Genomic DNA, 11,621 nt, shown 5'->3' on the forward strand with positions numbered 1-11,621 from the left:
TTATGAATGAACAATGAAACCATAGTAGACTAGAGAGGAAGTGGAAAAAAAAGAAGGAAAAACGACATTGTCAATATATTTAATCAACTAGGAGGGGAAGTAGAATGGGAAAAACCGTCCAAGAAGATAATCTTATGAGCAAAAATATAGGGGAAGATCCCATTTATTATTAAATTATTATTGTGGCAAAAGCATTCTTTTGGAAGAGAGAGAAAAGATGAGGAAATGAGTTTAGCGTGAAATTAGCACAACACTCCCTAAAATCATGGAACAAGAAGAATTCTCTTATTGAATGCAATTGTTACGAAATGTTAATCAAATAATATTGCTACAATTTTGTAAATATTTTTAACATATTGCCCATTTATGTTTTTTTCCCAAAAAAATACAATGAGGGCCCATTTAAATGACCCAAGTGTAGTCGAAGGCCCAATAAGGTCCTAGGTCAGAGAGAAAGGCCCAAATCCAACGTAGCCGTGCAAGTGGGAGAATGGCGGTTCGAATCGAATTCTGACCCAAAATTAATTCCGATTGGCCTGCTAAGCTCACAAGAATGAATTGAAATTGAAAAATTCAAGTGTGTGATTTCTTGGGTTCGAAATTCCATTAAATTAGCACCACCACTCTTCCTCATCCTCTTTCTCTTCCTCTTCATCGATCTCTTTTTCCGGCGAAAAATTCCATCTCCCTGCGGTGACGTCACCCTCCCTCTCTCTCTCTCTCTCTATATATATATATATATATATATATCTCTTCTAATTTTGTCCTACGTGGCAACAAAAAACCCTAATCCCCCTTTTTTTGCATGTTCATATGAGAAATAAGGGTTGTTAAATTGTTGTAATGGAAACTTAAACTTCCGATTTGTTAATTCTCATAGCTCTTTTTGTTTGTGAACATTAGTTTTTATTTTTTTTAACCATGTGGAACTGGTTTCTTGAGCTGTGATATTGCTAATCAGTTTCTATGACATTTTATTTAAAAGATGAGATTTTTTATCTTTAGAAATAAGGATAAAGGAGATGAAATTTATGCATATTTTATATTTTGAGCTCATAGTTATCAGGATGCTAATGGTTAATTTGCTTCTGGATTTGGGGTTATGCTTTGTGTTGGAATAGAAGGAAGCTAACTGAAAATTAAGGGCGTGTTTGGTGTGGAAGAAGAAAACATTTACAACATTTTCCGGAAAATGTTTTTGGTTGGTCAGAATGTTTTGAAAATCATCTTCTCTAGGAAAACAAGTTCCTTAAAAATGAGAAGAATGACTTCCATAATGGAAGTAGGGAAAACAAGTTCCATAAGTGACATTTAATTTAATCGTGTCCTTCCCACCCACCCAACGCTGCCAACCCCCACTCCCCACCCCAATAGAGTTTTACTAGATTACCTATAAATGCTTTTGGGATAATTTTTTTATTTTTATTACTTACCAAACACTAGAAATATGGAAGAAATCCATTTATTTTCCAAGAAAATGTGTTCTAGGAAAACATTTTCCTTAAATTTAGTTAGTGTTCCACATGAAAAAATTGCATTTGGCTTGCTGCGTGAATTTTACGTTTCATGCTGCATGCGTAACAATTGTAGAGGGGAAGGGATCCCCTGCTATCTTTCTGTTTGTGTGATAGGGAGGGCATTGATTTCTCGAGGATAAGTGCCAAGATAATGGGAAATAAACTTAGTCTTTGGGAAGAGGGAACACGGAAAAACTAATTTACAAGAAGAAACTGGAACTGGATTTACCAAAAGCTGGAATTGCTTTGGCACGAAAGGTCATAATGTACCTATAACAGAAGCAGATTCAAAATTTGAAGTTTGTGGGTTCTTACAACAACTTCAAGTTAATATACGATAATAACTGGGTGCATAGTCAAATATTTCATTTCTTAGTTCATATACATGGTCTGGGCAAAAGCTACCGTAAACCCATAGGTAACAAGCTAGCTCCTCTTCTATCCTATGCTACAACTGTACTATTGTACTAGCTGTGAGGGGAAGAAACTAGATGTATGTTTTCTTGCTTTCCATTGGGGTTATACATTTGCTTTTCCCTTTTGGCTTTCTGTTACAGCCTTGTCACACTGATGTACTTCAATTTTTGTTCTCTAGATGTCCTTTGCTTTTTCCTTTTTATTGCATTTTAACCGTTGCTCCCTTATAATATGAAAAATCATTTACAGATAAGGAGAACATTATATGACAGTATAGCATAGAGCAAGATCATGGCTGTTGAGGCTTTTGCCAAAACAAATCTGATGGATGATATGGATGAAGATGATCAGCCTTTAGTTTTCAAACGAACGTCAAAGCAGAATCAGTCGAATTCATCATCTCAGAGGCAGGATGGACGATCAGGGCGGCAAGTTTCTGGTGTACGTTCTCCTAATGGCCAGAGCTCCAGTGCTCATAAAGTTAAGACAGCCTCCTCTTCTAGGGCATCTCCTGCAGTTTCACCTTTCACTAGTCCAAAAGCATCGCCTTCATCAGGCAGAACATCTCCTGCACCAAACTCAAGGCCATCATCTTCTACAGGTAATCAGGCAAAAGGTGTTAATCAACAATCCAGTAGTGCTCCTAAGGAGTCGAAGCAAGCTGTTGAACCAAAATCTGAACCTAATGATGAGGCTGAGGATTCTGAAGATGATAAACCATTGAGTGCTAGGCTCCCTTCTGGGTTATCGAAGAGTACTTCAGCATCAGTTCAGAAGTCTAGACCTCCCAAAAAAGAGGATTCAGATGATGAAATTCCCTTGGCATCAAGGTTTCAAATGAAATCCAATGCAGGGGCTTCCACTAGCAGGTTTTCTAATTCTGAAGAAGTTAAGCCTAAGATTCGGCAAAATGGTTTGCCATCTACAACAGTTTTAAGTAAGAGACCTCCTAGCGAGGTCAAGTCTGCTGCTCAGGCTTCAGTTAAAAAGCCTAGATTTTCTGATGCATCTACTTCTGTTTCTAGTAAGCAAGTGTCAGTTAAAACTGTAAAGAAGACAGAGGACGACGAAGACGACGTTCCTATATCTCAGAGGATTAAAAAGTCAGTCGCTTCAGCTAGTAAAGTGTCATCTGCAAAGAAAGCAACTAAAGTTGTTTCGTCATCAATGAAGAAAACAAAGAAGAAGTTAAAGAATTCCAAGTACTCTAAGTCGTCAAAACTGCAGCCAAGCTCTGGTGACGGGCAAAAATGGACTACATTGGAACACAGTGGTGTGATTTTCCCACCTCCATACAAACCACATGGGGTTAAGATGCTCTACAAGGGAAAGCCAGTGGATCTTACTCCAGAGCAGGAAGAGGTCTCAATCTCTTTCTGGCTGTATGTGTCTCATTCGTGTCTTTGTGAATTTATTCTTAGTACAGCAATTTCTTTCTGCCTGCAGGTTGCAACAATGTATGCCGTGATGTTAGACACTGATTACATGAGTAAACAGCAGTTCAGAGAGAATTTCTGGAGTGACTGGAGAAAAATACTTGGAAAAAACCATGTCATTCAAAATTTAGAAGGCTGTGATTTTACCCCAATATATGAGTGGCATCAGAGGGAGAAGGAGAAGAAGAAGCTAATGAGTACAGAAGTAAGTGAATTAATAAAAATTTAAGCTACGAAATATGAGAATTTGTAGTTATTTTGTGACTTATTCCATTGTTAGTTCATTTTCCTCTTACTTTTCTATCTTTTAATCTCTGGTTAGCTTTCTTTATGAGTTGCCAAATTGTTAACTTCTAAATTCTCATCAGTCAAAAAGATGTGTGGCATTTTGTCGAATTGGCTGTTATGTTACCAAGTCTCTGACATTTTTGCTTCCCAGTCCTATCAAGTGGTCGTACCTATGTTTTTGGTTAACCTAATAGCCAGGTCATGAAGCTCATAAAAGTTTTCAATGTTTGTCTAACAAATTGCCTATTTTGCAGGAGAAGAAGGCATTGAGAGAAGAGAAACTCAAGCTAGAAGAGAAGTACATGTGGGCTATTGTTGATGGTGTTAAAGAGAAGGTGTGGTTCCGTTTAACATTAGCTTTTAGCATTGTCTTGCTTTCATAAATGGTACTTTTAAGCGAATGATATTGTTTTATCTTTTAAAACTATCCCAATGGGATTGTAAGATGGTCTTACGTCTTCTTCTTTTGCTAAAGAGGTCTTATAGCTTCTTTTTCTGGGGGTGTTTCTTCTTTTTTTTTTTTTCAACATCATCTGTTGTTGTTCTGGTAATTTCGTCTCTTATTGGGAATGCATTTATCCAGCTTGCACAACTTCTTGGTTGGGTGGAAGCAGTCAAAATTCTTTTATGTGTTTCATTTTTCTGATCTGGTGCTATTCCAGCAATGACTTCTCTAGACTGATTTTAATCAACGTTGGGGAGCTTTATTTCCTTTATGTGTTGGGTATAGTTAGTAGAACACCTTGTCTTCATCTTTGAAAATTACTTTCCTCTGAGTAAAGGTTCTTTTTCTTATTAAGGAAGTTCTTTTTTAAATTGCATTGAAATGGATTTTGCAGGTTTTCAAGGTAGATTTTTATGATTGCCTAAATGTATTTCCCTGCCCATTCCAAGAACATTTCATTTGTTTCTATAACTCTGTTGAGATTTTGGATGGGGCCTGATGTGTTTTTTTGCTTCTTGATGTGAAAAGAGTGATTGTTCTAATTTATCCATACTTCTTGCCCTTATGTGATGTTTGGTTTTGCATGTGATAAGTATTCTAGGCAGGATTCGTCAGCTAGAAAGAGAATAAAAATGCCTTCCCATTCTCATGTATTGCTAAAGTACATGGATTTCCTTTAAGAAGGAAAAGAAAAGTGGAAAGACAAGCAAAGAGAGTCAGAATGTTCATTCCTTGAATGCAAAACAAGGGTGTGGCCTAGTGGTCAATTAAGTGGGTTGAGAACAATGAGGTCTCAGGTTCAAATCCAGCAAAGACAAAAAGCACTAGGTTATTTCTTCCCATCTGTCCTAGCCTTGGTGGATAGAGTTACCTGTTGCTTGAGAATCACATTAGAAATACCTCTTCTTTTATGTATGTGTGGGAAGGAGAGGATAGTCTTTATATGGGAACAGAGACTTCTAGCTCTGGGTCTGGTGGAGCAAGTTCTGTTTGCTTCTGTTACTTTATGATTTGTGTAACTTTGAGCTCATGGGGAGTTGAGTGGGATTTACGGCCATGTTGATACGTGCTATTACTCGAGAGACTATTTAGAAAAAATAAAATGATAGAATGAAGATGTTGTAATCCATTGTAACATATTGTTTTCACATGTTTTTGCCAATTGCTTCATAGTCCTTTTCTGGATGATTTTTCCCCCCATTCTTGTGCTGTTTCATGTTAAAATAAGTACGTCCCTTTTATGGTATTTTTTTGTTTTCTAGCCCTATGATATTGAGCCCGCTAGCTTTATCTAAACTCTCAATCCTGAGCTTCCCTTTCCTTTTAGTTTGATGTTCCAGAATGGTGTTCTCTTTTCGTTTTTCACCCCAGTAGGTATCTACCTCTAAAATCAGAAAAGCCCATGCATGGTATAGTGAGCATAGAGAACTTGGAAACGAACTGCGAATTATCTAACCGTTTAGTTATGTGCAGGTTGGGAACTTTCGGGTTGAACCTCCTGGATTGTTCCGTGGCCGTGGAGAACATCCAAAGGTATGTTGACCTTACATTTTTTGGGTTAAACTGTCCAAAACAATCTACTATGTGCAGAATGGTGTATTCCTCTGTTTAGGTACTTCAAGATTCACTGTGATATTGATGGATGTTGCTTTGAATGGTACAGATGGGAAAACTAAAGAGACGGATCCGGCCAAATGATATTACAATAAATATCGGAAAGGGTGCTCCAATACCGGAGTGCCCCATCCCTGGCCAAAGGTTCTTTTCATTTTCTCTCCTGTTATTCTTTTGAAAGAACAGTCTATCTTTTGGAGGATGTTAAAGGAAGTTGAAATATTCTCTTTGCGCACCATATACAAGGTAAAAACTAGGGTTTCACCTTCATTTGTTTTTCTTCCCCTCGTTGGCTTGGCAGATGGAAGGAAGTAAGGCATGACAACACTGTAACATGGTTAGCTTTCTGGAATGACCCTATTAATCCAAGAGAATTCAAATACGTTTTCCTGGCAGCCAGTAGTGCCTTGAAAGGGCTAAGCGATAAGGAAAAGTATGAGAAAGCAAGGCGTTTGAAGGTACAATGAAGGCAATTGGCAAACTTCTGATCAATGACCTTTTTAAAAAAATTGTGACTGGTTGCACATGGATGATTGGTGGCTATAACTGTCTCTTGGTTGCAGGATTACATAGAAGGCATTAGATCTGCATATACAAAAGATTTTACAAGTACAGATCCTGTGAAGCGTCAGATTGCAGTTGCAACTTATCTTATTGATAAATTAGCTCTGAGGGCAGGGAATGAGAAGGTACCAGGAACACTAATTTATTATTTTCCGCCAGATATTTAACTAGCGATAGCATAGATTTCAAAGAGAGTAAAAATTAAACTGGTTGCCGATGCTGATTTAGGTCATGTCTCTTTCAGAAGCATTTTTCCAGTTGCATAGAAACAGGAAATTATAGCAACATATTTAAATCTTCTCTTTCCAGTTGACATAAGTTTACCAAGGGGTAGTCGAAACCATGTCACTAATAAAGAAAACACAAAGCACACTAATTTAATCAGAGATCAATTTATCCAAAAAAAAAACTGAAGGTGAGACCGTTTCCAGCTTTTAATAGTTTTTCTATGAAGGACCATGCTTTTGCCTGCAATTTATCCAAAAAAACTGAAGGTGAGACCGTTTCCAGCTTTTAATAGTTTTTCTATGAAGGACCATGCTTTTGCCTGCAGAGGCATGGGACGATGCAAAGGTTGCGTAAGTGTTCTTAGTTATATTTCGATGCGATGCAGGATGACGACGAAGCTGATACAGTTGGTTGCTGTACTTTGAAAGTAGAGAATGTAGAGCCAGTACCTCCAAATATTTTGAAGGTATTGTGGTTTTATTTAACAAAAGCTAATTTGGAAGAGCTCTAGAGAACTTACTCCTCTACAGGTTCTAGTTTCGTGCAATTAATACCAATGCTTAGAATTGACTTTGCTTTCTTCAGTTCGATTTTCTTGGTAAAGATTCTATCAGGTACCAAAATGAGGTGGCTGTGTATGAGCCTGTTTTTAAAGCTATTCAAAAGTTCCGAAGTGGTTAGTAAATGCTGCTTTTGTTCTAGAATGAATCTTTAATTTTTTATCCTTCGTGAGATACATGGATACACTTAATTTTTTATTTCAGGAAAAAAGGGTGGTGACGATCTTTTTGACAAGCTTGATACAAGTAAGCTTAATGCCCATCTGAAGGAACTCATGCCAGGCCTCACAGCAAAAGTATTTCGTACATATAATGCATCTGTTACATTGGAACAGCAAGTAAGTTGCTTTATAAGACTAGAAGTTCTGTTTACTACTGTGTTACCCATGACTAAACGGTGTTTTCAGATCATCTGAAAGATGTAAAATTACAAAAAGAAAAAGAAAAAAGAGTTCTCACCAAGGCCCCCCCCCCCCCCCCCCCCCCCCCCCAAAAAAAAAAAAAAAAAAAACAAAAAAGAAGTTACTGTTTGTCAACCGGAGCTAGTTGGGGTTGTGAGGATTCATCATAAATTGACGAGTTTTACCTTGGCTGTCGATTTACTGCAACTCTCCTCCCTCATCAGGTGTGGGATCAGCAATCTGAGGCAGAGTTACCCCTCTACCCCTAAAAAGGGGGAAGGTTGCAGTACTATCTTGGAACTGCCTGACAGCTTCTTAAATAATATTTCACCTTTTATAAAAAGAAAGGGGGAAGCTGCTTTTTTTCCATCTTGATCAGGTTGTGATGTTGTAATAGGTGGATGAATATGCTTGGGTTGAGTCGGTTGACTAATATGTTTGGTCAGAGTTGGACAACTAGGAGAAGGATATACTTATCCATTTATGTTTTCTTATATGAGTTTGATTCATTCGGGTTAGAGTTGGATAATGCAGTAATGCACTAAGCTAAAGTTTTTGTGGTAGTTTAGAACTAACAACTTGCTTGTTTTTTTTTCGAGAACTTGATGAGCTATACTATGTGATACTCTTTCTCTGGCTGCCTTTATATATCTAGTCTCGATTCGCCAAGGGAAAGGATGATAGATGAAAATGTTACTTACAGAACTAAAATAGGATGGTTGAAATAGAGAAGTGTTTACGGAGTGTTATGTGAGTTCTTCTATAGATTATAAAACTATTTTTAGATGGACAATGTTATGTGAGGGTGAATATTGAACTTGCCTCAAAGGTCCAGCCTATCTGCAACATGGGTTTCATATAGATGCGGATGTTAAACGGGTGTGTGGTCATACAAGATTAGAGCAAAATAAAAAATGATCACATTCGACAAAGGTGCAAGTAGTACACATAAAGGATAAAATGAGAGAGGGTCACTTGAGATTGTTCTTTCATGTTTTATGTCGACCTCTAGATGTGGCTGTTTGTAGGTGTGAAAACATGGTGATTGAAGGTGTTAAAAAGGATAAGGTGGGCCTAGAATTAAATTGAAAGAATTCCTGAAAAACTTGCAATCTCTCGGAATCCGTGTTGACATAATGAATAATAGGGCATAATGGAAAGGAAAAACCCCATATAGACGATACCAGTTAGTTGGTTGCTAAGTTTTAGTCCTGTTAGTACTTTCTTTAGGTCTGAAATTTTCGCTAGGGGTCTTTTAGACTTGTTAAAAATGTATATGCCAGAAGGAGTCTTTGTCTTGTTAAAAATGTATATGCCAGTAAAACTGTAAGAATTTGTTTTATAATCTTTTTAGAGAATTTCTAGTGCTAGAGAACCTACATTTTTGAACTATTGGATAGAGACTTATTGCATGTGGACATGAATAATGAGGATTCACATAGCCAACCCCAACTAGCTTGGGATTTAGGTGGTGTTGTTTTGATGTGGCTGCTTTTGAATAGTTTTGAATAAGTGTAGTAGAAATGGATGTTAAGATAAATGTGTGATGTGATATACAAAGATTATATATAAGTTAGAAATGATCGCATTCAACAATAAGTATAAATAGCATATATAGGAGGATAAAATGAGAAAAGTTGTCTGAAATGGTCTGATGGTATTCTATGTAGATCTTCGGGTGCACTAGTTTCTAGTTGCGAAATCTTGATAGTTGAAGGTGTTAAAAGGAGGTAGTCATAAAATCACATGGAAGGAAGTTATTTCTAAAGACCAACAATATCTGGAATACATGCAGCGGGAAAAATAGAGCACAATGGAAGAAAAAATTCCATATAGGAAATACCAACTAGTTGAGATTTAAGGCTTAGGCTTGTTGGTATGCTCAGTCCAGTTACTGCTAGAAACTTTTAAATTATTTGGGAGTTTTGTATGCAAGTAGAAAATGTAGAGAACTTCTTGGGTTTGAGAACCACATTTGCTTTTTATTAAGTAAGGAGAATTCATTAGTAGGCATCACGAAGACGCAAAAAGTATAGGGTTAGATAACTACATTATTGAGTGTTGGAACCACACAGGTCTAATTGGAGTGAAACTAATAGTGAGTTTTCATATAATCGATTCAAACTAGTTTGGAATAACTTTGGATTGAGTCTTTAGTTGTTGTATGCTTTTGAACAGTTTTTATCTTGATAAATGGATGCTTACTTTGACTAAAATATTTTCAGTTTGAGTCTAATGATAAGATAATTTCAACTAGAAGTTGAAGTTTTCTGGAAAGGACCTGCTAAATTCACTAATCACTAATCAGAGCCCTGAAGACTGGAAAATTTGTTGATATTCTTGTCTTTTTATAAAATGCACAAATTAGTTCTTGGCTGTCTCAAATTAATAGATGTTACTATTGGTTTTGTGCGAAATTAGAGATTATGTTCAAGTCCATTTTAAGAATGGAGCATTTGTTCAGTCTCAACTTGTGAGTTTAATTGAGGGGAAGATGCTTGTCTTCTGATTGTAGTTGAAGAAGTATGCGTTTATCCATGCTTGTGCAACTGGAAGTGGAGACCATTATGCCTTTCTCATTACAAATGCACAAAATTTTGTTTTTCCTGTGCTGATTTACATTGCTACTGATGGCAGTTGAGTAAGCTCACACAAGGTGGGGAGCTCCATGAGAAAGTTGCGGTATATAATTTGGCAAATAAAGAGGTAAGACTTCCATGAAAAATAGTGTGTACTAGTTCTGATTGGGACACTGGTTATAAAAATTTCCGTTACTATGTTTGTGTTTCGTGTTGCAGGTTGCAATAATTTGTAATCACCAACGTAGTGTTTCAAAGTCGCACAGTGTACAAATTTCAAAGTTGAATGAGAAGATAGATGAGTTAAAGGTGATTACTTTTTGTTATCAGTGTTCATTCTCTTTAGTTCCATTTCTCTGTGACAAGGCACCTTCTATAATGCGACTGGTTATTTATTCCATCAAAATAGAAGAGGATGGTTTGTTGATGATATTTTACCTGCAGTTGACTTGTAGCCAAGTGAAATTTCATTTTCCTTAGGTTGTAATTGTCTTTTCATCAGGCTCTTTTAGAAGAATTCAAAGTAGATTTGGCTCGGGCCAAAAAAGGGAAGCCTCCAGTGAAGGGCGCTGATGGCAAGACTAAGAGGACCTTAACCCCTGAAGCGTACAATCGCTATCCTTAACTGGAGATTTTTTTTCCTTTCTTTTGTTTTAGTTGCTCACATGTAAGTGTAATGTTTGCAGATTACAGAAAAAGATAGATCAAACAAATGTGAAGATTGAGAATATAGAGAGGCAAATAGAAACAAAAGAAGACTTGAAAACTGTGGCTTTGGGCACATCAAAAATCAACTATCTGGATCCTAGGATCACAGTGGCATGGTGTAAGCGCCATGAGGTTCCCATCGAAAAGGTAATGCCAGTGTCTTAAGGAAAAGTATACTTCCATGAATTTCTTCTATTACCGCTAATTGACCTCGTGCATTGTGGTTTTCTCTTGATCCTTGTTTCTCCATGCAGATGTTCAACAAGTCTCTTCTAGCAAAGTTTGCCTGGGCGATGGATGTTGAACCAACCTTCACATTTTAAAGTTTTGGCGGCTGTTGTAGTGTAGGACATCTTTTCATAGCCAGTCTTCCTCGTAACACCAATTGTTCCATTCCCCCATCCCTCGCTTCTGGAAAGAGAATAGGAAAAAAAAATCTATTATTTTTTCACTTTAAAAGAAGGAAAAAAAAAAGAAGAGAAGAGATCTTGATCGTTGTCTGACAATTTTTTGATTTGTTTACTGACTGGCCCGACAAATTCCTGTTGTAATGTAAGGAACTTCTGAATTTATGGGGTGAGTTTTACCTTATTGCCTCTCTTTCTGATTTAATTTCTGTTCTTGAATACTTTCAATATCCAGCTTTTGATGTTCTAACTTGTTTTAAAAGGATTTAGTGCCTATTCTTCAGGGAGGAATTTCAAATTTTCTGGATAAAGCAGTTCATCCGTGTTTAATTTAAATTTGTTTTGCCCCAAGTCTACGAGCTGAAGGGCTCTCATTTGCTGAAATTCCAAACTGTATCGTTTAGCTAAAGCTATTTCCACGGACTCTTCACTTGAGCAATTGTAGTTTGGTTGATTC

General features: G+C 37.0%; 1 protein-coding gene across 1 annotated transcript; it reads left to right on the forward strand.

The window, feature by feature from the left end:
• Positions 1-535: 535 nt before the first annotated feature.
• Positions 536-11,348, forward strand: LOC132619100 (DNA topoisomerase 1 alpha-like). Its single transcript, XM_060334064.1, has 16 exons — positions 536-693; positions 2,184-3,296; positions 3,381-3,575; positions 3,913-3,993; positions 5,577-5,636; positions 5,767-5,861; positions 6,019-6,175; positions 6,281-6,406; positions 6,895-6,975; positions 7,095-7,185; positions 7,274-7,407; positions 10,108-10,176; positions 10,269-10,358; positions 10,552-10,655; positions 10,736-10,904; positions 11,012-11,348. The coding sequence occupies exons 2-16, from the start codon at positions 2,226-2,228 to the stop codon at positions 11,078-11,080; spliced, it is 2,592 nt and encodes an 863-aa protein (XP_060190047.1). The 5' UTR covers positions 536-693; positions 2,184-2,225; the 3' UTR covers positions 11,081-11,348.
• Positions 11,349-11,621: the final 273 nt, after the last annotated feature.

This window comes from Lycium barbarum, chromosome 11 (assembly GCF_019175385.1).
Source record: "Lycium barbarum isolate Lr01 chromosome 11, ASM1917538v2, whole genome shotgun sequence".
Lineage (NCBI taxonomy): Eukaryota > Viridiplantae > Streptophyta > Magnoliopsida > Solanales > Solanaceae > Lycium > Lycium barbarum.